A 27,971-nucleotide genomic window follows, 5' to 3' on the forward strand; every position below is an offset into this window, starting at 1 on the left:
GCTAAACTGTACACAGGGGGCTCCAGTGGTGAGAAGAAGTTATGGTTCAGGCTGTGTTCACACTACATGTGCCTAATAGAGAGGGGCGGAGCCAAACTGTTGCTTGATGGGCAGCCAATCAGGCAGCTTTATGCCCCATAAAGGCATGGCTGTGATTGGCCAGGTTATTTGGCCACCTTATTTTTTTTAGTTTTTAGTTGACTGTGCTTTTATGAGGTGTTCCACAACATCTAGATAGATACATTTGTAGAGCATCGATACTTCCAAGGGAGCCAACAAATGCAGTGTGAATGGAGCCTTAGATATAAGTAGCCTGAGCAATATACATGGTAGAAAAATTGGTCAGACCCACCAATATTAGGATCGGCCATGTGTTATGTGTATGTGCTTATGGAACATGTGCTCAACAGGGGACTTCCAATAGTCCTCGAATTTGGCCCCTCTCCAAAAAAGGCTAAAGGTCGTTATGTTTTACCGTCGGATAATTGGTAATCAGGACTTTCCATTCCATGTGGGACCAGAAGTGGTTACTACATCTCCATTGCTCATGTGGCCAATCACTGGCCTCATCGGTCACATGCCAACCACTGAGGCCGGTAAGTAGCTGAGTGGTCATGTACATAATGGAATAACTGGAAGCTCCGGGGACTAGTCTGGAATAGGAGGTCCTTCGGCAGAGATGTTTTTTCCATTTTTGCCAGGAATATATCTCATTGAGGAGGTCAGTTTTGGGAATGTCTTGTAGATCATGAAAGCTCCACCGGATTATACAAATACAAATCCAGCACAATATCTGGAAGGGAATCTTTTAAGGATGTTGCGTAATCTTGAGAATTCTTAAAATACCCATTTAAGGCGAAATTTCAAACAAGAATGGCAACAGTGGGGCACATTGTATACAAATAGTATCCCTCACCTGTCTGACTGGCCAAGATAGGTCACCTGACCAGAAAAACATGAGGGTGCTTTAACATGTTCAGTTTTTCAGATGCAGTTTTTGAAGCCAAATGAAGGTGTGGATCATGATGGGTGAGAACTTATCATTGAGAGAAGCGGCTCCTCCTCTTTTTTCACTCCACTCCTGGTTTGGACATCAAAAGCCGCATCTGAAAATCTGAAAGTGTGAACGTGTCCCGAGATGACCTGGCCATCTGTCCAACATGGACCAGAACATTTTACCAACAATGAAATAAAATATTCGATTCCCTGCCAATGTTTATGTGCGAGGAACTACCAAGAAGTGACGTCGCTTCATGAATTCTGCCTTGAGCTTTGTGAAGTGTTAAATGGTCCCTAACTTTTAAAGGGAACCTGTCACCAGGGACCTCATTTTCACTATAGACAGGTGACAGAAGCCCATGACACCTGCAGTGCACATCTGCCTCTCTGCCTTTTATAAGCATTTGCATTACAATATAATTGGTTTTATAACTTACCTTCCACCCTGACAAAATCCTAGGGTAGTCCCAGGGGTTGGCCTTTGGTTTGGATGCAGTTCAAAAAACAACATGTGACTTGTCTGTGCTGCTCACTCCTCAGAGCTTGCCCCCACCTTTGTGCTCCTGCACAGCTCCTCCTCCTGCTCCTTCTCAGAGGTCACAGCCTGGTCAGCCTGACATCAGTGGGGGAGGGAGAAGAAAGGAGCACAAAGATGGAGGCAGCCTGCAGCTCAGACAAGTCACATGTTTTTTTTAAATGCATCCAAACCAAAGCCCAACCCCTGGGACTTCCCCAGAATTTTGTTAGGGTGCAAGGTAAGTTATAACACACAATTATATTGTAATGCAAATGCTTAGGAAAGGCAGAGAGGCAGATGTGCACTGCAGACGTAATAAGCTTCTGCAACATGTCATTAGTGATAATGAGGTCCCTGGTGACAGGTTCCCTTTAACAAACTTTGCCTAAATCAATGGTCCAGGTAAATACAAACAAACTGTGTGATATCAGAGAAAAGCTCATTTTTCTCCACTAACTTTGGCTCTTATTATCCTCCCTCGTTCCTGCAGCTGAATTCCGTCTTTCTAGAAAGCTGGATGGAAGGGGAGGGGACTGTGAGTCACAGCTGCTCGGTCTCCACCCAGAAGCTTCATGAACTCACAAAATTAGGTTTCCAAGTCCCATAATGACATAAAACTCCTCATACAGAAGCTCTGGACTACGGACTTTGGCTAAGTTTGTTCTTACAAAGCTATGGGCCAGGTTATGTTCTTGTAGAGTCTATGAATAAAGGTAACACTTTATAATTCAATGTTGTGTGCACATGATATACTTCATACAGATGTGAGCCGTCTCCCTGCATGTTCAGGAGTCTTGAGGAGCCATCGCATTGTACAATGGAGAATGTAGAAGGTGACGTTGTGCCTTTGTTTGTCAGGCGTCAGACCTGGAAGATGATCCCATGTGGTCCTATCACCTCCGGGTCATCACGTTCAGTGTCATTTGCTCTTCTCATCCATCAATCCATCTTGAACTTGTAGGGTTGTCTTGTGCTTGACCTCTACTCCTCACCTCCGGCTTGGTCACGCGTGTTCTCGGATCTGCTCCTCGTTGCTGATCTCCAGGCCGTTCTTCCTTAGAAGCGTCTGTTTCTGAAGGCCCTTTAGCTTGACCAGCAGATCTCCGATAAATGCCTGGAAAACAGGACGATGTTCAGAAAATATTGAAGTAATTCGAGGCGTCAGATTGAAGAGGAACCTATTAATATGGTCATTGCAAAGATTTAAAGGGAACCTACCCCCACGATTGTACCTATGGAGGTAGAGCAGGTGGTAGGTGGATGAATGGGATGTGAGGAGAGCCCTTTGTAGAGCTAATCCTTACGCCCCCGCTATCTTTTAGAAAACTTTAATATGTAAATTTTTTTAAGCGGCTACTGGGGCGTGGAGTAGCCGGACATGAGGCAACACGTTGCGGCTACTCCACGCCCCAGTAGCCTCTTTTCTCCTCCTACCATTGCATCTTCAGCACGCAGCTCCTCGTAGTTGCACGCCCTCGTCTGAATACCCGGTGTTGTGCGCATGCGCAGAGCGCTGCAGATGCCGGGGTCTCAGACGCGGGCGTGCAGCTACGAGGAGCTGCGTGCTGAAGATGCAATGGTAGGAGGAGAAAAGAGGCTACTGGGGCATGGAGTAGCCGCAACGTGTTGCCTCATGTCCGGCTACTCCACGCCCCAGTAGCCACTTAAAAAAATTTACATATCGCCATATAGATAAATGTCTTCAATTGGATCTTATTCAAAAAAAATTGCCTGTCTGAAGATAATTTCCCATAAATGTAGTCATGTGGTCCCTTAAAAATGGAGGACAGCTGTCCCTGGATACGACCACCGTTGCCAGAGTAACAAATAGTTTTTGCACATGAAATGGCCGGGAGTAACTGCATGTCCTTTGGTAATGATCGCTGAATCCAGGTAGTTGGGTGCCTCAATAGCTCATGTGTGGCCAGGGTGAAGGGGTGGTCATATCCAAGGACAACAATTGTTAATGAACAACATGACAACATTTATGGGACATTGGGGCAGATTTACTTACCCGGCCCATTCGCGATCCAGCGGCGCGTTCTCTGCGCTGGATTCGGGTCCGGCCGGGATTTATTAAGGTAGTTCCTGCGCCGTCCACCAGGTGGCGCTGCTGCGCTGAAAAGCATCGGAACGCGCTGGAGTTCACCGAGGCCGGCTGAGTGAAGGTAAGCGCAAGCTTCGTGACACATTTTCCGTTTTTAAATGCAGCGGTTTTTCCGAAAACGTCGGGTTTTCGTTCGGCCACGCCCCCCGATTTCCGTCGCGCGCATGCCGGCCCCGATGCACCACAATCCGATCGCGTGCACCAAAATCCTGGGGCAATTCAAGTACAATCGGCGCAAATCGGAAATATTCGGGTAACGCGTCGGGAAAATGCGGATCGGGCCCTTAGTAAATGACCCCCATTATCTTCCCACGGGTACATTTTTTTAATAACATCCAATTGAAGAAATATATTTACAAGGGAGATGCATTCAATTAAATGACAATATCCCTTTAAGTAGCTGAATGTCAAACGATACACAGTTCTGTTGAATGACAGGACCACAGAGGTTGTAACAGGAATAAGACTCTTCGCCCTCACCGTGGTTTCCTCTAAAAGCCCAGATTCTGCTGACAGGGTCACGTCGTGATGTTCTGCACTTACAATCACACCCTTAACAGGAAAAAGTTTATGTTCTGGGTACAAGGAGTCGATTTATCATTACCAGGCGGAGGAAACGGCTCAGACATATAACACGGAGCAGACACATCTCACAGGCAAACGCTAAACCATCAAGACGATAATCCGAGCACATACTCAGCCCGAACAATCCGCCCACATCCAAACATACACTGGATTTATTATAAATGACACCTCCAGATTTAAAGGAAATCTACCACCAGGATGAAGGATTGTAAACCAAGTACACTGACATACCGGTGTGTGCCCACTTCAGCAGAAAAATTATGTAGATGAGCCTTCGGAGCTCCAAGCTCCATTGACAGCGCGAAACTAGAAGGAGCTGCGTGCATTTGTCTGCAAAGCTGGGTTCTGCGGATGCGCAGAACGCAGACCACCGCTCCGCAGTCTCGGCTCTGAAGCCAGAGCTACTGCGCATGTGCAGAACCCAGCTTCGCAGACGAGGGCACGCAGGTCCTCGTAGCTGCGCACTGAAGATGCATTGGTAGGCTGAACGCAAGAGGCTACTGGGGCGTGGAGTAGCCGCACCGTATAGCCTCAGCTCCGCCTACTCCACGCCCCAGTAGCCTCTTTACAAAATTTGCATATTGGTGGAATTAAAATCTATAAAAGTTCTGGGCCATGAAAGAATTAGCCCTGAAAAAGGTCTATACTGCTCTACGTGAGAGGAACCTACCTCCGGATCTACCTTCATAGCTACATCCGTGGTGGTAAGTAAAGACTTGTAAAATGGCAAAACAACCATCAAAACAACAATACAGTAAATTCCACCGACTACAATACTAACCTCTGCGCTGTTAGTACAAGAACCGAGGATGACCTAGGAACAAACAGAAAAAAGACATAAAGCTATCAGTAACAGTGGACTCAAAGCCTTGGCAGAAGATTAGATAAAGATTTTCTCTGTGATGTCCATCCCATAGGCAGCTGCAGGAGGTTTTTCTAAAAAATATTTGACCACATGATATGGAAATTAAGTGTTTTTGAAAGAAATTCAAAGCTGTTAATGTGATGCATAATCTGCTTTACAAAGAGATCACTGGAGTAGAAGTGAAAGCCACTAGACCCGTCCTAGGTCTCTGTTATGTGCCGCCCCCCATCCCCCCATTCCGTCCCCCCTCTTCCCACTTATCTGCTCCATGTGGGAAAGTATTCATTGTAGACCACATCAAAGATGTGACTCAATCACTGGAAGTCCCAGCAACACAGACAAACATAGATTAATTTTATCAGTTGTGACTTCATCTGAATCTCTCACAAGTTTGAAGTGGTGGAGAGTTCTCTGCTGGAAACCCCTAAACGTCAATCTGCTCCCCCCCCCCCCCTCACCCATGAGATAACATACACAAGCAAAACTAATGACTTCTATAGAAAGGAAAAATCTGGTCAACTAACTGAAGGGAAACAAAGAAAATATTTCCCAAATACTCCAGGATACAGCGTTAAAAAAAGGGGAAAACTGGGCATCTGCCTAGGGCCAACATCGCTAGATGTCTCCAAGAGGACCATTCATCACCACCAGTGACTCCGACTCTTTGCATCCTTTGACGTATGTCACTCCACCGGTTCTGATACAGTCATCATCCAGACTTCATCATTCCTGAGTAATCATTAGAAGGCAACCTACTCCCCCAGCTTCAGACCAGGACCACCCACCTGCCATAGAGAAAGTAATAAGCACAGAAGATGCCTAAACCAATGGCACCGATTGCGATGGAAACCGTATAGCGGCACGTGGTGCTCTCAGATGATGCAAAGAGTTGGATTTGGGTGGAAGTAGTGGGGTCTTCGTAGGGGTCTCCGTTATATGAATGGTCGTACAAGTGACTGGCCAATGGGTTTGGCAGGTCCTCTTGGAGACGTCTACGGATGATGGCCCTAGGCAGATGCCCAGTTTGCCCCTTTTCTATAACGCTGCACCATGGAGTATTTGGGAAATATTCTTCCTTGTTTTCCTTTTGTTAGTTGACCAGATTTTTCCTTCCTATAGAAGCCATTAGCTCGTGGATATTATCTCATGGGTGGGGGGGGGGAGTGGACTCCCTTTTAAGAGGTTTTCAGCAGAGAACTCTCCACCACTTCAAACTTCTAAGAGATGAAGACGAATGGACATACGAGGCCACAAACCGTTCCATCGCTTCTATGTGAATCAATTTCGGATCATCTTTGATTTCCTACATGACCACCTTCCCATGATCCTCTATGGCGGCTTCCAATGTGGTGTCCACGGTCTAGACATAACCTCAAAGATAGACCCCCTCCACCCATTACTTTCTGGGGTATCAGATACGTAGTTTGTGGAGTACAAGGATTTTGCCTCGCTCTGTATATTATCCTCCCGGCAATGAGGCGGAATCTGTCGTATTTGCCGCTTGTCACATTATAATTACAATGAGCTAAATATAAGATCTCCAATTGTGCAAGTGCCAAGAACATAATGTATATTAATATAATCTGAAGGTTTAATGGAGTCCTGCAGGATCCGATGTCCTCATTGTATATACCAGGCCAAGCGCCTCAGTGATATATGGACACTGAAGATTATAGACATTTATAAGGCGCTGGATAGTTTCTGAATTTCTCTTTAATAGATAATATCCTATACAGACAGAGCTGGATAAAAAGAGGTTAACAATTTACTGATTTTCATGAACCCCATGGGACTAATGCCCTTTTTTGGTTTTTGCATTTTTTTGCCAAAGCCCCCCCCCCCTCCCCGCCCCCCCCCAAGCGATTTGGACGGCTTTTCCCATTAGGTCATCCTAGCACCGTGAGTGTGGTCATTTTCTTATACATGGGATCAATGGACTCCTTGCTTCCAATACCAATTATGTCATCGAGTCTGAAGTGCTCTGTCAGTGCCCTTCCATGATGTAGCTTCAAAGGCTGTTACACTGTGCATCAGCACCTCTCCCCCTCCTACTGTGTGACATTACAGCCGGTAAAGGGAGGAGGGAAGTGCTGAGAGAGCAGGAGGGAGGAAGAGACAGTGAAAAGGAGCTCTGGTTACACCCCCAGGAGCCCTATAGGCTCATTAGCAAATTTATAAAAGTTGATTTTAGAAGGAAGGATATCGATGGATATGGATAACAAATATAAAAAGTCACAGTGCCCAAGTGTCTCTGATTTATCATGCTTGATTTTGATGGAAGATTTCCTTTATTCCCTAGTGGGTCTGACTAGGGGTGCACCAGCCACGAGGGGAGCTGAGTCTCTTGCCTCAGGCGGCACCACTTGCAGGGAAATTGGCGGTAGCATCAGATGCACAAAGCAGGTCCTGCCACTAAAATAGTTATTCTTCATACCTGATGTCAGCATCAGAGACACCGCTATAAAAACACAAAACCTGATATATTACTACAGGATGGGGCGGAGGGGGGGCCATGTTATACGTCGCCTCAGGCAGCAGAGAGTTTATGTTCTTCCCTGCCGATCACACAAACTATATACTGCATTACATCTGCATGGTGGTACATTGTGAATATACTGATCTAATACTGATTACCCATCCTGGAAAGGTCATCAGTATAATTACAGTAGAAAGTCTAGAGGGATCCAGATGACATGTAGGTAAATATCTATAGATCTATAGGGTTTGGATTATACATTACATTGTAATACTTTACTATAATAGATTAGGAGTCTTATCATGGGGCCTCGTAAAGTCTCCAGGTCCCTCGGGTAAAGACTCATCACTGGGTGTGGGGCAATTAGTAGTCATAGGGGCCCCTATGGCACATGTATATATGGACCCTGCACTATATTTCCCTGCACATTTTCTCACCCGCAAGCTGCTTCTTCTCTCCTCGTCTGTGTCCAGGTCCAGGAGATCATCGATATTCACCTCGTCGGGCATGTCCATTTCCTACAAGTTGGAGAAAAATCGGGGGGTTAAAGGCAAAAGCTGTGATATGGCTTCTATCCAGGACCTTATAGAGAATGGAGGAGACTATGGAGTAAATGGGAGGTTTATGCGCTTTGTGTCTCCAGGATCGCTGCTGGTTCTCAAAGGGGCCACTAAGACGCCTAATAGGGTAATTACTCAATAATTACTGAATGGTCGTGTTCCTGGATGGAGCGGAGACTGAGCTCAGGATTATCACCCCGGAGACATGAAGCGGAGGCTCTGCTCATTCTGAAAATGACATCATGGGAAGAGAAAGACGCGTATAGCGAGAGGCAACGGCCACATCTTACTTTAGTACAATATTACACGTAAGTATGAAAAAGTTTTCCTTGTGGAGATCATCATAGAGAGTCCATGGTGCAGGAAAAAAATTCTCTCTCCTCCAGAAGGAAAACCAAAAGAAATATTTACGTGCCATAAGAGGCCATGGCGATTGTCAAGGTTTGGGAAAATCAATACTGTCTAATGTGAGTGTCAAAATGGAGAAAAGGGTAGTTCTGATCCATATGAATGATCACAAGAACAAGGACCCACAACAAGTTCCATAGATATGAATGAAGCGCTGACCAGGCACTTTGGAGAACTTGCATGTCCTTCATGATCGCAGAGGTTGGACCTCCAGCAAGTACATGCTACAAAGAGTCATTGGTGGGAAAACCCCTTCACAGGGATGTCACAGAAATTCTGGGGGTTCGGGTCGGAAAATAAGAAGCTGCACTTATCCTGTGTCCCCATGTCTCTCTGGTTGTTGTGGTCTTCAGAGCCTGGATCACAGGACGTGACATCCCATGGGCTCAGGAAACTCTTTTTGGCCTATGACTACAGGAGTGATGTAGGGGTCGGGGCAGGATCGGTACACTTTCTTTTTTCCCCATCCTCTGACTTGCCCCCCCCCCCCAGCGTTTTTCAAGAAAAGGGGGTTTTTCCAGTAACGACACATTTGAGTATATACTTAATGGAGGTCCAACCTCTGAGGATAGGACAGACATATAGGGGGTTATTTATCATTAGACCGGCTCCTTGGGTCAGTTCTATGTCTATTTTTGGAGCTCCGCTACCCATCAGATTCATTAAAGTGAATTAAATGTTCTTATGGTCTCAAGTCTCAAAATGCATAAAAAGTCTCAGCTCATAGACCAGCAGGGACTGGAGTAAGTGTGAAAGTTTTTGCAAAAGTCTCAGGTCATGAATCTGGCTTTGCCCGATGTAGCACTAGCAGTAGTTCTATGTTTAGGCCGGATTAATGAAGAGGTGTATGTAGTCCTGAGAGACTTTTTAGCAGCAAAAAGTATCAAAAACCCTGAATTTGACGACTTTGAGACTTTTTTATGCCACAAAAAGCCCTGGAAACCAATGATAAATAGAGCATAAGAACATTTATTAAAGGGTCACAGCCAGTGGCGGACAGTGACGCTCCAAAGACAGACATAGAAGTGTCCGAAGGAGCCGGCCCAATGATAAATCTCCCCCACACTGAGGATCGGCCGTAGATCCCTTACAAAACCCTGAAATTATTGGGAATATATTTAGTTTACCGTATAAATACAAAGCCGTTCTATGTGACTATAGAGACAGATCTCAGCCGACATGGACTATATTGTAATGGAGGTTTGATGCAGTCCTGACCCCGGATACATCTGTGCACAACACAAGTAACCCATAAAATATGGTTATAAACTGCAGACAATTACAGACCCCGTCATATATCAGTCAGTCCCTGGATCAATAAGACAATGAAGCCCAACAGACTATAACAGGTTAAAAAGGGACTTTTACACTAAATTACCGGGCCCCTCGGGAAGGGATGACATGATCCTTTCCAGAATTCCCTCTTATATGTGCAATCTTGCTCATTTGAATGTATAAAATTCACTTTTTGCTTAAGAGGAGTCACTTTTGGAGGCTGAAGAGGGAGAATCACTTTAGATGCCCCTATCTCAGGGTCTATAGGACATAGGAGCTTCTGGTATCATTTTTAAGATAAGAAGTCCCATCTTTCAATTCCCACCTCTGAGCTAAAGAACGGATGATCCATTGGTAGGAATTGGATACTTGTCTGCAACTCGCATTTCCAATGATACCATTACCATTTATATGATACCAGAATATAGAGCCCAAGATGGGGGCATCTGAAGTGACTCTAAAAGTTACTCCTCTGAGCTCATTTGCATATGTATTTTTATATCTAACGATTTATAGCTACAAGGGTGAATTTGAACATAAATGTGGGAATGATAGAAATGACATTTCATTTCCTGCCTGAGGGTTTCCTTTGTTTAGTGGTGTAAAATCTGGTGGCCCCGTCCCTTTAAGATCCTTAAAGGATTTATCCGAGTCATTTGAAAGAAAATACAAATAGGGTCAGAAAATAATAAACATTTTAGGGACAGGTCTTTTAGAGCTTGTGATTTCACTTTCCTTAATGTGACAGATGTGGCCCTGTCTGCACAATCTTAATCATAGTCAGGCGGAGAATTAAAAATAGGTCCAGCACTGAAGGGGTTTTGTCTTTTATGCATGATAAACAGTCTAGATGGAAACACCCTTGAAATTGTCAGCGTGACAAATATTACATGAGGGAAAGCTTTCAGAGATTCCCCATAGTAAAGGTCACTACCTGCTGCTGCACCCGCCTGGTCCGGTATAAGGTGGAGAAAACCCCCTGACGGGTTCCCTTCCTTCTTTATGTAACAAAACACATTTTACAAAAACCAAAACAACAGAAATCTGATAGTTCCACATCCAATCATCCATCACTGCATATAAAGACTGAATCCTCATCACCGCTGACGTCTATCCTCTATATCATGTCATAAACATAAGGTAAAGATACACATTATACAAGAGGTAAAAAGGCCGGACTCAGGGTAAACATCTATAATCTGTAACCACCCTGCACGGGTCACTGTGTCCCACCACAGATAACAGAGATGGACGCAGCTGCCCAATTATTAGATAATGAGACGAGGCCCCCGGAGGACGGAGGTGACACTTTTAGAGGGGGGGTTGTTCTCCTCCAGGGACACTGATTAATGTCACAAACACAGAATGTCCATCCAAGCTCACAGGAAGATGAATGATAGACGTCCCGGAGAAGCCGCTGAGTGCTGGGGGCGCCATGAATTATTCATATAATGTACGTGCAAAAATATAGAAGAGGCAGCTCCGCGCCCACCACAGGGCAATGTGCAGGAATATGTCATATAGAAGGACCCGGACTGCGCCCACCACAGGGCAATGTGCAGGAATATGTCATATAGAAGGACCCGGACTGCGCCCACCACAGGGCAATGTGCAGGAATATGTCATATAGAAGGACCCGGACTGCGCCCACCACAGGGCAATGTGCAGGAATATGTCATATAGAAGGACCCGGACTGCGCCCACCACAGGGCAATGTGCAGGAATATGTCATATAGAAGGACCCGGACTGTACCCACCACAGGGCAATGTGCAGGAATATGTCATATAGAAGGACCCGGACTGCGCCCACCACAGGGCAATGTGCAGGAATATGTCACATAGAAGGGACCGGACTGCGCCCACCACAGGGCAATGTGCAGGAATATGTCATATAGAAGGACCCGGACTGTGCCCACCACAGGGCAATGTGCAGGAATATGTCATATAGAAGGACCCGGACTGCGCCCACCACAGGGCAATGTGCAGGAATATGTCATATAGAAGGGACCCGGACTGCGCCCACCACAGGGCAATGTGCAGGAATATGTCATATAGAAGGACCCGGACTGCGCCCACCACAGGGCAATGTGCAGGAATATGTCATATAGAAGGACCCGGACTGCGCCCACCACAGGACAATGTGCAGGAATATGTCATATAGAAGGACCCGGACTGCGCCCACCACAGGGCAATGTGCAAGAATATGTCATATAGAAGGACCCGGACTGCACCCACCACAGGGCAATGTGCAGGAATATGTCATATAGAAGGACCCGGACTGCACCCACCACAGGGCAATGTGCAGGAATATGTCATATAGAAGGGACCCGGACTGCGCCCACCACAGGGCAATGTGCAGGAATATGTCATATAGAAGGACCCGGACTGTGCCCACCACAGGGCAATGTGCAGGAATATGTCATATAGAAGGACCCGGACTGCGCCCACCACAGGGCAATGTGCAGGAATATGTCATATAGAAGGACCCGGACTGCGCCCACCACAGGGCAATGTGCAGGAATATGTCACATAGAAGGACCCGGACTGCGCCCACCACAGGGCAATGTGCAGGAATATGTTATATAGAAGGACCCGGACTGCGCCCACCACAGGGCAATGTGCAGGAATATGTCACATAGAAGGACCCGGACTGCGCCCACCACAGGGCAATGTGCAGGAATATGTCACATAGAAGGACCCGGACTGTGCCCACCACAGGGCAATGTGCAGGAATATGTTATATAGAAGGACCCGGACTGCGCCCACCACAGGGCAATGTGCAGGAATATGTCACATAGAAGGACCCGGACTGCGCCCACCACAGGGCAATGTGCAGGAATATGTCATATAGAAGGACCCGGACTGCACCCACCACAGGGCAATGTGCAGGAATATGTCATATAGAAGGAGCAGCTCTGCGCCCACCACAGGGCAATGTGCAGGAATATGTCATATAGAAGGACCCGGACTGTGCCCACCACAGGGCAATGTGCAGGGATATGTCATATAGAAGGACCCGGACTGTGCCCACCACAGGGCAATGTGCAGGAATATGTCATATAGAAGGACCTGGACTGCGCCCACCACAGGGCAATGTGCAGGGAATATGTCATATAGAAGGGACCCGGACTGCGCCCACCACAGGGCAATGTGCAGGAATATGTCATATAGAAGGACCCGGACTGCGCCCACCACAGGGCAATGTGCAGGAATATGTCATATAGAAGGACCCGGACTGCGCCCACCACAGGGCAATGTGCAGGAATATGTCATATAGAAGGACCCGGACTGCGCCCACCACAGGGCAATGTGCAGGAATATGTCATATAGAAGGACCCGGACTGCGCCCACCACAGGGCAATGTGCAGGAATATGTCATATAGAAGGACCCGGACTGTTCCCACCACAGGGCAATGTGCAGGGATATGTTATATAGAAGGACCCGGACTGCGCCCACCACAGGACAATGTGCAGGAATATGTCATATAGAAGGAGCAGCTCTGCGCCCACCACAGGGCAATGTGCAGGAATATGTCATATAGAAGGACCCGGACTGCGCCCACCACAGGGCAATGTGCAGGGAATATGTCATATAGAAGGGACCCGGACTGTGCCCACCACAGTGCAATGTGCAGGAATATAGAAGGACCCGGACTGCGCCCACCACAGGGCAATGTGCAGGAATATAGAAGGACCCGGACTGCGCCCACCACAGGGCAATGTGCAGGAATATGTTATATAGAAGGACCCGGACTGCGCCCACCACAGGACAATGTGCAGGAATATGTCATATAGAAGGACCCGGACTGCGCCCACCACAGGGCAATGTGCAGGAATATGTCATATAGAAGGACCCGGACTGCGCCCACCACAGGGCAATGTGCAGGAATATGTCATATAGAAGGACCCGGACTGCGCCCACCACAGGGCAATGTGCAGGAATATGTCATATAGAAGGACCCGGACTGCGCCCACCACAGGGCAATGTGCAGGAATATGTCATATAGAAGGACCCGGACTGTGCCCACCACAGGGCAATGTGCAGGGAATATGTCATATAGAAGGGACCCGGACTGTGCCCACCACAGTGCAATGTGCAGGAATATAGAAGGACCCGGACTGCGCCCACCACAGGGCAATGTGCAGGAATATAGAAGGACCCGGACTGCGCCCACCACAGGGCAATGTGCAGGAATATGTCATATAGAAGGGATCCGGACTGCACCCACCACAGGGCAATGTGCAGGAATATGTCATATAGAAGGACCCGGACTGCGCCCACCACAGGGCAATGTGCAGGAATATGTCATATAGAAGGACCCGGACTGCGCCCACCACAGGGCAATGTGCAGGGATATGTTATATAGAAGGACCAGGACTGTGCCCACCACAGGGCAATGTGCAGGGAATATGTCATATAGAAGGGACCCGGACTGTGCCCACCACAGGGCAATGTGCAGGGAATATGTCATATAGAAGGACCCGGACTGTGCCCACCACAGGGCAATGTGCAGGAATATGTCATATAGAAGGGACCCGGACTGTGCCCACCACAGGGCAATGTGCAGGGATATGTCATATAGAAGGACCCGGACTGCGCCCACCACAGGGCAATGTGCAGGAATATGTCATATAGAAGGACCCGGACTGCGCCCACCACAGGGCAATGTGCAGGAATATGTCAAATAGAAGGGACACGGACTGCGCCCACCACAGGGCAATGTGTAGGAATATGTCATATAGAAGGAGCAGCTCTGCGCCCACCACAGGGCAATGTGCAGGAATATGTCATATAGAAGGACCCGGACTGCACCCACCACAGGGCAATGTGCAGGAATATGTCATATAGAAGGACCCGGACTGCGCCCACCACAGGGCAATGTGCAGGGAATATGTCATATAGAAGGACCCGGACTGCGCCCACCACAGGGCAATGTGCAGGAATATGTCATATAGAAGGACCCGGACTGCGCCCACCACAGGGCAATGTGCAGGAATATGTCATATAGAAGGACCCGGACTGTGCCCACCACAGGGCAATGTGCAGGAATATGTCATATAGAAGGGACACGGACTGTACCCACCACAGGGCAATGTGCAGGAATATGTCATATAGAAGGACCCGGACTGTACCCACCACAGGGCAATGTGCAGGAATATGTCATATAGAAGGAGCAGCTCTGCGCCCACCACAGGGCAATGTGCAGGAATATGTCATATAGAAGGACCCGGACTGCGCCCACCACAGGGCAATGTGCAGGGAATATGTCATATAGAAGGGACCCGGACTGTGCCCACCACAGGGCAATGTGCAGGAATATAGAAGGACCCGGACTGCGCCCACCACAGGGCAATGTGCAGGAATATAGAAGGGACACGGACTGCGCCCACCACAGGGCAATGTGCAGGAATATGTCATATAGAAGGGATCCGGACTGCGCCCACCACAGGGCAATGTGCAGGAATATGTCATATAGAAGGACCCGGACTGCGCCCACCACAGGGCAATGTGCAGGAATACAGAAGGACCCGGACTGCGCCCACCACAGGGCAATGTGCAGGAATATGTCATATAGAAGGGACCCGGACTGTGCCCACCACAGGGCAATGTGCAGGGATATGTCATATAGAAGGACCCGGACTGCGCCCACCACAGGGCAATGTGCAGGAATATGTCATATAGAAGGACCCGGACTGCGCCCACCACAGGGCAATGTGTAGGAATATGTCATATAGAAGGGACCCGGACTGTGCCCACCACAGGGCAATGTGCAGGAATATGTTATATAGAAGGACCAGGACTGTGCCCACCACAGGGCAATGTGCAGGAATATGTCATATAGAAGGACCCGGACTGCGCCCACCACAGGGCAATGTGCAGGGATATGTTATATAGAAGGACCCGGACTGCGCCCACCACAGGGCAATGTGCAGGAATATGTCATATAGAAGGACCCGGACTGTGCCCACCACAGGGCAATGTGCAGGAATATGTCATATAGAAGGACCCGGACTGTGCCCACCACAGGGCAATGTGCAGGAATATGTTATATAGAAGGACCAGGACTGTGCCCACCACAGGGCAATGTGCAGGAATATGTCATATAGAAGGACCCGGACTGCGCCCACCACAGGGCAATGTGCAGGGATATGTTATATAGAAGGACCCGGACTGCGCCCACCACAGGGCAATGTGCAGGAATATGTCATATAGAAGGACCCGGACTGCGCCCACCACAGGGCAATGTGCAGGAATATGTCATATAGAAGGACCCGGACTGCGCCCACCACAGGGCAATGTGCAGGAATATGTCATATAGAAGGACCCGGACTGTGCCCACCACAGGGCAATGTGCAGGAATATGTCATATAGAAGGGACACGGACTGTACCCACCACAGGGCAATGTGCAGGAATATGTCATATAGAAGGACCCGGACTGTACCCACCACAGGGCAATGTGCAGGAATATGTCATATAGAAGGAGCAGCTCTGCGCCCACCACAGGGCAATGTGCAGGAATATGTCATATAGAAGGACCCGGACTGCGCCCACCACAGGGCAATGTGCAGGGAATATGTCATATAGAAGGGACCCGGACTGTGCCCACCACAGGGCAATGTGCAGGAATATAGAAGGACCCGGACTGCGCCCACCACAGGGCAATGTGCAGGAATATAGAAGGGACACGGACTGCGCCCACCACAGGGCAATGTGCAGGAATATGTCATATAGAAGGGATCCGGACTGCGCCCACCACAGGGCAATGTGCAGGAATATGTCATATAGAAGGACCCGGACTGCGCCCACCACAGGGCAATGTGCAGGAATACAGAAGGACCCGGACTGCGCCCACCACAGGGCAATGTGCAGGAATATGTCATATAGAAGGGACCCGGACTGTGCCCACCACAGGGCAATGTGCAGGGATATGTCATATAGAAGGACCCGGACTGCGCCCACCACAGGGCAATGTGCAGGAATATGTCATATAGAAGGACCCGGACTGCGCCCACCACAGGGCAATGTGTAGGAATATGTCATATAGAAGGGACCCGGACTGTGCCCACCACAGGGCAATGTGCAGGAATATGTTATATAGAAGGACCAGGACTGTGCCCACCACAGGGCAATGTGCAGGAATATGTCATATAGAAGGACCCGGACTGCGCCCACCACAGGGCAATGTGCAGGGATATGTTATATAGAAGGACCCGGACTGCGCCCACCACAGGGCAATGTGCAGGAATATGTCATATAGAAGGACCCGGACTGTGCCCACCACAGGGCAATGTGCAGGAATATGTCATATAGAAGGACCCGGACTGCGCCCACCACAGGGCAATGTGCAGGAATATGTCATATAGAAGGACCCGGACTGCGCCCACCACAGGGCAATGTGCAGGAATATGTCATATAGAAGGACCCGGACTGTGCCCACCACAGGGCAATGTGCAGGAATATGTCATATAGAAGGGACCCGGACTGTGCCCACCACAGGGCAATGTGCAGGGATATGTCATATAGAAGGACCCGGACTGCGCCCACCACAGGGCAATGTGCAGGAATATGTCATATAGAAGGACCCGGACTGCGCCCACCACAGGGCAATGTGTAGGAATATGTCATATAGAAGGGACCCGGACTGTGCCCACCACAGGGCAATGTGCAGGAATATGTTATATAGAAGGACCAGGACTGTGCCCACCACAGGGCAATGTGCAGGAATATGTCATATAGAAGGACCCGGACTGCGCCCACCACAGGGCAATGTGCAGGAATATGTCATATAGAAGGACCCGGACTGTGCCCACCACAGGGCAATGTGCAGAAATATGTCATATAGAAGGGACCGGACTGCGCCCACCACAGGGCAATGTGCAGGAATATGTCATATAGAAGGACCCGGACTGCGCCCACCACAATGGCAATGTGCAGGAATATGTCATATAGAAGGACCCGGACTGCGCCCACCACAGGGCAATGTGCAGGAATATGTCACATAGAAGGGACCCGGACTGCGCCCACCACAGGGCAATGTGCAGGAATATGTCATATAGAAGGACCCGGACTGCGCCCACCACAGGGCAATGTGCAGGAATATGTCATATAGAAGGACCCGGACTGCGCCCACCACAGGGCAATGTGCAGGAATATGTCATATAGAAGGACCCGGACTGCGCCCACCACAGGGCAATGTGCAGGGATATGTCATATAGAAGGACCCGGACTGCGCCCACCACAGGGCAATGTGCAGGAATACAGAAGGACCCGGACTGCGCCCACCACAGGGCAATGTGCAGGAACATGTCATATAGAAGGACCCGGACTGCGCCCACCACAGGGCAATGTGCAGGAATATGTCATATAGAAGGACCCGGACTGTGCCCACCACAGGGCAATGTGCAGGAATATGTCATATAGAAGGACCCGGACTGCGCCCACCACAGGGCAATATGCAGGAATATGTCATATAGAAGGACCCGGACTGTGCCCACCACAGGGCAATGTGCAGGAATATGTCACATAGAAGGACCCGGACTGCGCCCACCACAGGGCAATGTGCAGGAATATGTCACATAGAAGGACCCGGACTGCGCCCACCACAGGGCAATGTGCAGGGAATATGTCATATAGAAGGACCCGGACTGCGCCCACCACAGGGCAATGTGCAGGGAATATGTCATATAGAAGGGACACGGACTGCGCCCACCACAGGGCAATGTGCAGGAATATGTCATATAGAAGGGACCCGGACTGTGCCCACCACAGGGCAATGTGCAGGAATATGTCATATAGAAGGGACCCGGACTGCGCCCACCACAGGGCAATGTGCAGGAATATGTCATATAGAAGGACCCGGACTGTGCCCACCACAGGGCAATGTGCAGGAATATGTCATATAGAAGGACACGGACTGCGCCCACCACAGGGCAATGTGCAGGAATATGTCATATAGAAGGACCCGGACTGCGCCCACCACAGGGCAATGTGCAGGGATATGTCATATAGAAGGACCCGGACTGCGCCCACCATAGGGCAATGTGCAGGAATACAGAAGGACCCGGACTGCGCCCACCACAGGGCAATGTGCAGGAATATGTCATATAGAAGGACCCGGACTGCGCCCACCACAGGGCAATGTGCAGGAATATGTCATATAGAAGGACCCGGACTGCGCCCACCACAGGGCAATGTGCAGGAATATGTCATATAGAAGGACCCGGACTGCGCCCACCACAGGGCAATGTGCAGGAATACAGAAGGACCCGGACTGCGCCCACCACAGGGCAATGTGCAGGAATATGTCATATAGAAGGACCCGGACTGCGCCCACCACAGGGCAATGTGCAGGAATATGTCATATAGAAGGACCCGGACTGCGCCCACCACAGGGCAATGTGCAGGAATATGTCATATAGAAGGACCCGGACAGCGCCCACCACAGGGCAATGTGCAGGAATATGTCACATAGAAGGACCCGGACTGTGCCCACCACAGGGCAATGTGCAGGAATATGTCACATAGAAGGACCCGGACTGTGCCCACCACAGGGCAATGTGCAGGAATATGCCATATAGAAGGACCCGGACTGCGCCCACCACAGGGCAATGTGCAGGAATATGTCACATAGAAGGACCCGGACTGCACCCACCACAGGGCAATGTGCAGGAATATGTCATATAGAAGGGACCCGGACTGTGCCCACCACAGGGCAATGTGCAGGAATATGTCATATAGAAGGACCCGGACTGTGCCCACCACAGGGCAATGTGCAGGAATATGTCATATAGAAGGACCCGGACTGCGCCCACCACAGGGCAATGTGCAAGAATATGTCATATAGAAGGACCCGGACTGCGCCCACCACAGGGCAATGTGCAGGAATATGTTATATAGAAGGACCCGGACTGCGCCCACCACAGGGCAATGTGCAAGAATATGTCATATAGAAGGACCCGGACTGTGCCCACCACAGTGCAATGTGCAGGAATATGTCATATAGAAGGACCCGGACTGCGCCCACCACAGGGCAATGTGCAGGAATATGTCATATAGAAGGACCCGGACTGCGCCCACCACAGGGCAATGTGCAGGAATATGCCATATAGAAGGACCCGGACTGTGCCCACCACAGGGCAATGTGCAGGAATATGTCATATAGAAGGACCCGGACTGCGCCCACCACAGGGCAATGTGCAGGAATATGTCATATAGAAGGGACCCGGACTGTGCTCACCACAGGGCAATGTGCAGGAATATGCCATATAGAAGGACCCGGACTGTACCCACCACAGGGCAATGTGCAGGAATATGCCATATAGAAGGACCCGGACTGCGCCCACCACAGGGCAATGTGCAGGAATATGTCATATAGAAGGACCCGGACTGCGCCCACCACAGGGCAATGTGCAGGAATATGTCATATAGAAGGACCCGGACTGTGCCCACCACAGGGCAATGTGCAGGAATATGTCATATAGAAGGACCCGGACTGCGCCCACCACAGGGCAATGTGCAAGAATATGTCATATAGAAGGACCCGGACTGCACCCACCACAGGGCAATGTGCAGGAATATAGAAGGACCCGGACTGCACCCACCACAGGGCAATGTGCAAGAATATGTCATATAGAAGGACCCGGACTGTGCCCACCACAGTGCAATGTGCAGGAATATGTCATATAGAAGGACCCGGACTGCGCCCACCACAGGGCAATGTGCAGGAATATGTCATATAGAAGGACCCGGACTGCGCCCACCACAGGGCAATGTGCAGGAATATGTCATATAGAAGGACCCGGACTGTGCCCACCACAGGGCAATGTGCAGGAATATGTCATATAGAAGGACCCGGACTGCGCCCACCACAGGGCAATGTGCAGGAATATGTCATATAGAAGGACCCGGACTGCGCCCCCCACAGGGCAATGTGCAGGGAATATGATATAAAACTGCAGAATTTTACTAAATCACATCATGGAGTCTGCAATAAAGAAGAATATTGACAATGATGGCGGCAGAGAATGTTCTTGTTCCTGAGACCATGGCCTAAAAATGTACTACCAGCCGGGCCAATCACATACATGAAACTTGAAAAGTCTTTGCTGAGAGGATAATTGTCTGTATTATTTCATCCAAATTATTCATTGACTGTGAAAGTAACTAGATGAAATGTTTTTCCCATCTAAAATTCTCCTACAAATGGAAGGGGAGATTTATCATGAAGTGTCTGAGGTAAAACTGGTCTAGTTGCTCATGGCAACCAATCAGAGCTCAGCTTTTATTTTGTAAACTGCTGTGGGAAAATGAAAGCTGAGCTCTGATTGGTTGCCATGGGCACTTCTGATAAATCTCTCCAGGAATGTCTTAAATAATAATGATTCCTTTATTTATATAGCGCACACAGATAACGCAGCGCTGCACAAAGCTGCCAGATCAGTCCCTGTCCCCATGGGGCTCACAATCTAATAAACCTCCCAGTATGTTTTGGAGTGTGGGAGGAAACCGGAGCAAACATGGAGAGAACATACAAACTCTTTGCAGATGTTGACCCTGGATGGAACCAGAACCCAGGAACCCAGCGCTGCAAGGCAGAAGTGCTACTCACCCAGCCACCGTGCCGCTCTAATACTTTATAGGTGCAGATTACATGATAAGAATGTAAGTCTATTGACTTGTGTCTCACTCACTTTCTTTGTCCTAACAGTGGTCGCACCGTCACTCCATTCAAGTCATTGGGAGAGTCAGAAATAGAAGATGGAGCAGGGAACCCATCAGCTTGAAGGGAGTGAGAACGGATAATCCGACCACAAGAAATATTGTGCGATGGAGGTGAATAGATCTGAATAAGAATATGATGATATTTTCTGGCCGACGCTGAACGACTTGTCCCAACATCTGCAAAGAGTTTGTATGTTCTCTCCATGTTTGCGTGGGTTTCCTCCGGTTTCCTCCCACACTCCAAAACATACTGGTAGGTTGATTAGATTGTGAGCCCCATTGGGGACAGGCACTGATCTGACAACCTCTGTGCAGCGCTGCGGAATCTGTGTGCGCCATATAAATATAGAATTATTATAAATGACTTGTCCTTAGGGTCTTCTGACAGTGAGATTACACCCCACAGAGACGACAAGCAAATCACTGTATTTTAGAAATATGCAATGTAAAAGGTTTTCAAAAATTAAAGTCATGTATTCTGCCACAGGACAACTACCCCTAACATCCAAGACAACATCATTAAGAACTATCTGACATGATGTGTCCTGATAATGTGACCCCCTACAGAGAACTGATCTGGGATTACACAAGGAGACAGGATGGTGTGAACACGACTCCATCCACATCCTAGTTCTCCAAGATGTCTGGAACAACTGCCCTGCCGAGGTCCCCAGGACTACTACAGGGGAATATGATGTTACACATTCTCAGGACTGAGCTGCAATACCAGACACATTAATGGGATTATCACGGATCTGGATGTTCCTAAAGACCCCAATACAAAATCTTTCCAAGGCCCCCTAATTATAATATATGGTTTTAAAAAAATCCACTTTAAGAATCCACCATACTCATAGATCCAGGCACCGTGACTGTGATAATCTCCTTATATTTGTTATCCATGGCCTCATTCCTACAAAAATCAACTTTCACAATGATGCTAATAAGCTAGCGCTACCCTAGCCCTCCGTTCTGTAGCTTCACAGGCTGTTACACTGTGCAGGAGCAAATATAACAAATATAAGAAGATTCCCACAGTCCTGGTGCCTGGATCTATAAGTAATGTCCCTGGTTTGATTTTGATGGTAGATTTCCTTTAAATTATTGGTCTATTTTTATGGGGGAAGAGAAACCTTATGGGTCCTCCAAAGATTTCTGGAGCTCCCAAAAACTATAGTGAGAAAGTCTCCTGGAGAGTGGTCCTCTCAAAAGACAAGATTTAATATAGAGGATTTAAAGATATTTTACTGTATATAAATCCTGCATAGTGATGTACACAGAAACATATGGTATAGATGTCACTCCAAAGCCCAGTGGATTTACTTCTTACATATGTACCGGAGTATAAGGCGCACCGGAGTATAAGGCGCACCATCATTAAATACCTGCCAAAACGTCTAGGTTCATATATAAGGCACACCGGATTATAAGGCGCGCCTGATTATAAGGAAGAATGACCAGCAGGTGGCAGACCTGTGCACAGTGCAAGGCAGCTGTTGTCTGTAAGTACGGTTCATATATAAGGCGCACCGGATTATAAGGCGCACCGGATTATAAGGATGAATGACCAGCAGGTGGCAGACCTGTGCACAGTACAAGGCAGCTGTTGTCTGTAAGTACGGTTCATATATAAGGCGCACTGGACTATAAGGCGCACCTTTGATTTCTGAGAAAATCAAAGGATTTTTTTGTGCGCCTTATAGTCCGAAAAATATGGTACATACAATATATGTACATTCTTGTCTATATACAACACCAATCCAGGATTTTAGGTCTGTCCCCCTCTGGGGCTGATATGGTAATCAATGCCCTTCACCCATCATACAAGATCAATATTGGACAAGAGATTCCTTTTAAAAAAATCCCATCTGCTGAAAGTCTATCCACAAATCTATGTGACACCTGAGTCACACCCTGTGTCCTAATCCTTCCAGAGTCTCCAGTAATGAAGGAAGACGGATATAGAGAATGGGAATATTACCCGAGCAAAGACAAAGGGAGAAATATTCTGTCGTATTTGGTCAATGAAACATATTCTGGACACATTGGGGCTCATTTACTAAGGGTCTGAACGCCGCACTTTCGTCAGGTTTCCAGAATATTTCCGTTTTGCGCCGAATTGCCCCGGGTCTTTGGCGCACACCCGATCGGATTGTGGCGCATCGGCGCTGGCTTGCACGCAACAGAAATCGGGGGGTGTGGCCGTCGGACAACCCAACGGATTCGGAAAAACCACGGAATTTAATAAACAAATTGTGTCGCAAGATCAGCACTTACATGCACCGGGAAGGAGCAGGTGAACTCCGGCGGACCTCGGCGCAGCAGCGACACCTGCAGGAACTGGGGAGCACGGATCTTAGTGAATCGCGGCTGCTCCGAATCCTCGTCGGACAACGCGCAGCGGGATCACGACGGGACCGGGTAAGTAAATGTGCCTCAAATAATTAGCGAGATATGGCTCTGCTGTGTATATAGAGGATAATGTATTGTGGTCAGGTTTATTGTTTGGAGGGGTGGGGCCGGTTTTCCATAGGATAGGCCTTTAGTGTCAGATATAGGGGCACATTTACTTACCCGATCCAGTCGCGATCCAGCGGCCCGTTCTCCGACTAGGATTCGGGTCTTCCGGGATTTAAGGTCCGTGGACCCGATATCCACCAGGTGTCATTGTGCCGAGGTCACCTTCTCTGTCCTGGTGCATGTAAGTGCTTGATCTTGTGACAAAAATTATTTTCTAAATTCTGAGGTCTTTCCGAATCCGCCCCCCGATTTCTGTCAAGTGAAAGCCGTCGCGATTGCGCCAAAATCGAATCGAGTGCGCCAAAATCCCGGGGCAATCCGGTGCAAAACGGAAAACCCAACGAAAGTGAGCGATTCGGACCCTTAGTAAATGAGCCCCATAGTCTTCTATAGGAAAGCATGATCTCCAGTATAATAGATAGCACATATATAGATGCTTCCGGTTACAGCACTGGGGACCAGGTGGGTCACAATTCAATGTTCCAGATTTATGTGCTATTTGGGGTCTATAGAGCGCCCCCCCTATAATTGGTTGTCCCCTGTATAATCAGACATAGGGCAGCTCTGAAGCGACATAATAGGATCTTATAGTATATTTAGCTTCTGACTAGGCCCCCTGCGTCTGGCACAAAGCACTCAGCTCCCTCAGTAGTCAGTACAATTACTACGGCTGTCATTAGCCCAGTGGGATCCGGGAGGTTCTGGTGCCAAACACTTTACAGCTGAGAACATGATGACAGGACGAACTTTACTGAAAATAGCTCAAATCAGACCAAAAATGGGTATAAATCCAAGTCTGGGGAGGAGGACGGGCAAGATCTGACACATAGAAGGTCACATAGATGACCATACATCTTAGAAGTCAGATTAACTCAAACTGGACAGAACTGGCCCACCATCTCTCAGGAATGGGGTCCTCCTTTTTCAGGGTGTCATAGAAGACGTGTGATTATTGGTCTTTGAGCCATCGATCTTTTGCAGTTGCCACTTCCTATGACTTTCTGATGACGCACCAGATTCGACCACCGCATCCAAGGCGTTAATAGTCACAATCAGGGCCAGATCTGTTAGGGTGATGCCACACATGGCGTTTTTGGTCCGTTTTTGGTCCGTTTTTAGTCGGTTTTTCCCAATTATCTTAATAGATAAACAGGTTGTAAGCAGCCAAATGCATGGTAAACGGCCAAAAACGGACCAAAAACGCCATGTGTGGCATCACCCTTGGAAGCGGGTGTCTGCTGTATAATGCGGCCAGCATCATCCGTGTGTGTAGAGGTGTCAGCTCCAGTGTCCTCTACAACCCCCTCCCCCACCCTGCCAACGACTGGACGTAAAAGTATATCTTTGGAAAGTTATTGGTGATATTGTATGATAAAAAACCTAAAATATTTTAGGAATTTTTAAATGTCGTCATCCAACCCACCTTTATTGTCCAACCGGTCACGTGATGGCAGCACAGATGCACAGATCTGATAAGTGTGCAGTTATGGGTCATGTGAGTGTTGGGTATTTTTGTTCCGTTGCTTCTTCTTCAGGGGAGTTGTCAATGACTCATGGGACAGAGCAGCCACTTTCCCAATGTCACGAGGGCCACTATTTAGGAGACATTTCCTCCTGCCCTGAGGCTTCAGCGATTGCGCAATATTATGTTAAAGGGATCAATCACTGCACTTTGACCCTCTACTCCCTTACATGAGTTCTTCATAGAATTTGGGAACTGTTTATGGGACACTGTATAGGTCCTTGGCATCTTATTTACATAATTGCCTACTTTTTCTATAGGATGCACACATGACCTGGATTAAGAGTTATCAATGGTTATAAATTGTCCATTTTCAGCTAATGTATATGGCAATATTAAAAGGGTTCGACAGGATAGATGATCAATATCAGATAGGGAGGGGGAAGGCTGACACTCCCATCACTAGCCCAAGTATTGATGACCAATCCTTAAATATTAGATGAGGGGATTGGATGAGAGCGGCAGCCACTTCATTGTCTACATTGGTCAATTTACATTCACATTGCTGGATTTAGCGGTGGTTGTGCCGGCTATAATGGGACCTGGTATCACAGAACTCTTGTAGTTTGGGTTTTTAGGGGCTGGTAGGTGCTTAATAGACAAACCTTATCATAAGATCTATAATAACTCCTTCACCTCTCTCTATACATATAGTGACCTATACGATCCTATAGTATACAAATAGTAAGAATAATGCCAAATCGATACCCAGAGGTAATGTAGGAGAATGTTCATTTCCCTCTTCACAACGTTGGGTAAAATACATGCAATTAGGGTGCGAGTCATTAGCACCTCCAGTGATAATAGAGTCACCCCCCCTTGTGTTGGGCCTGATGATACCCAGACATATATACACGTGTACACAAACATTTTGTGACAATCCCTGTATCTTTACTGTGACCAAATCCAGAGCAGTCAAGGATTTATCGGTGCATTTACAGAAAATATTTCACAGTAATATCCATATGTGTACATAGATATAATCATATGCTATCCCTGTCTATCCCCTATGTCTGATCGTGGGGGGTCCGTGCAGACGCACATGCAATCCAATGTATGTTGTCTATGGGGAAATTTGCTTAAAGATTTTTAACGCTTTATTTTTCTGTACCTCGTTGATGATAACCGTAATATAATGAGATTAGGCGTCAAATAATGGATAAAAAGTTAATTCACACTAAACCGAGGAGATATTATTCTGCCATAACACTAGATATATGATTTTACCAACCTCCGAGCAGTATTTTGTACTCCTGCACCCTTTCCCCTACATGACTGCACCCCTAGCACTCACCCTGCCCTGGTACAGCTGCTCCATGCTCTCATCTATCCACTTCTCCACATCCAGCCTCTTCTGAAGCTCCTTGCGATCATACTTGACTGTCACCCGGGCTTGTCTCCTCTGGATGGCTTGTCCCGAATCCCTGTTCCTGGATGGGGAATGGGTTTTATTGATCAGTCTTTTTCCAACCTTATTCGCAGCCATTGTTGAAAGTCCTGGTGTCGGGTGGGGGAGCAGAGGCTGGGGACGGTGGTGGTGTCACCAAATCCAAAAATACTGGTCAGTCCTATGTTCTTATCTGATCACATGTAACACACATAGGTTATAATGGCTTTCAGTTTTAACCTCTAAATTGCCTTTTCTGGTTATATTTCCTAGACCTGGTGTCTCCACGTGCACCAGAAAGGATCCTGCGTCATACAAAGAGGTTATGGGGCAGGAGGCGTTGTGTCCTTGGCTGCAGTCTCAGTCCTGGGGGGTTGTGATCTTGGGGTCCACTACAAGCATTGCTCCTATAGATACAGTGCACAATCCAGCAGCACCTCTCTGGACTGACACAGCACAATCCTGCACCAATCCCTCCAGCCAGAGAGGGAGGGAGGGGCGCCTGTAAAACTCTCAGCATTGTGCCTCCAAGCCTTCCAGCTATTCACCCATGTGCAAATGAGACACAGACCTCCCATGTACAAAGACCATTCAATATCAACCTCCCCCTCCCTGTCTTTTCACAGCAGCCATCTGAACATTTACATTGCACAAAATGTATCTTATTAAATCTAAATAAAAATAATGTATTCAATAAGTTACAAATTTAAACAAAATAAATAAATGAATGTATCACATAAAGGCAATGAAAATCAAGCGGATTCTTTGCTTTTTACACTATAAAAACTGTGCAGACCCTCCATTGACTAATGATTCCTGATAAAGGGGTGAATGTTTGATCTGAGGTTACACAATTTCTCTTTACTACCAAGGGTCAGTTTACCAATTTTAAACCCTATCAATTGTTTGGATCAGGGGGCGACACTCTGACGTCCTAAGGACACCAATACAGTATACAGCTAAAGAGCAGGGAGCTGTATACCTCTCGCTCCCCCATTCAGAGAGGATCAATGCTTTAGGGGGTCCC

At 48.0% G+C, this 27,971-nt stretch overlaps 1 protein-coding gene across 1 annotated transcript; it reads right to left on the bottom strand.

Annotated features, from left to right (window-relative positions):
* Positions 1-1,847: 1,847 nt before the first annotated feature.
* PPP1R14A (protein phosphatase 1 regulatory inhibitor subunit 14A) lies at positions 1,848-27,479 on the bottom strand. Its single transcript, XM_072123870.1, has 4 exons — positions 26,852-27,479; positions 7,987-8,067; positions 4,990-5,022; positions 1,848-2,630 (listed from the first exon to the last, which is right to left on the bottom strand). The coding sequence occupies exons 1-4, from the start codon at positions 27,041-27,043 to the stop codon at positions 2,520-2,522; spliced, it is 417 nt and encodes a 138-aa protein (XP_071979971.1). The 5' UTR covers positions 27,044-27,479; the 3' UTR covers positions 1,848-2,519.
* Between the last annotated feature and the right edge of the window lie 492 nt (positions 27,480-27,971).

The sequence above is a fragment of the Engystomops pustulosus genome, chromosome 9, assembly GCF_040894005.1.
Source record: "Engystomops pustulosus chromosome 9, aEngPut4.maternal, whole genome shotgun sequence".
In the NCBI taxonomy this organism is placed as follows: Eukaryota; Metazoa; Chordata; class Amphibia; order Anura; family Leptodactylidae; genus Engystomops; species Engystomops pustulosus.

Bases quoted from the DNA above. Each gene is read 5' to 3' on its own strand.
- PPP1R14A (XM_072123870.1), bottom strand. From the start codon at position 27,043: ATGGCTGCGAATAAGGTTGGAAAAAGACTGATCAATAAAACCCATTCC. The intron at 8,068-26,851 runs GTGAGTGCTAGG...TCCAACTTGTAG, and splicing joins AGCAGCTGTACCAGGGCAGG to GAAATGGACATGCCCGACGA. The intron at 2,631-4,989 runs GTTAGTATTGTA...CCTGTTTTCCAG, and splicing joins CTTGTACTAACAGCGCAGAG to GCATTTATCGGAGATCTGCT.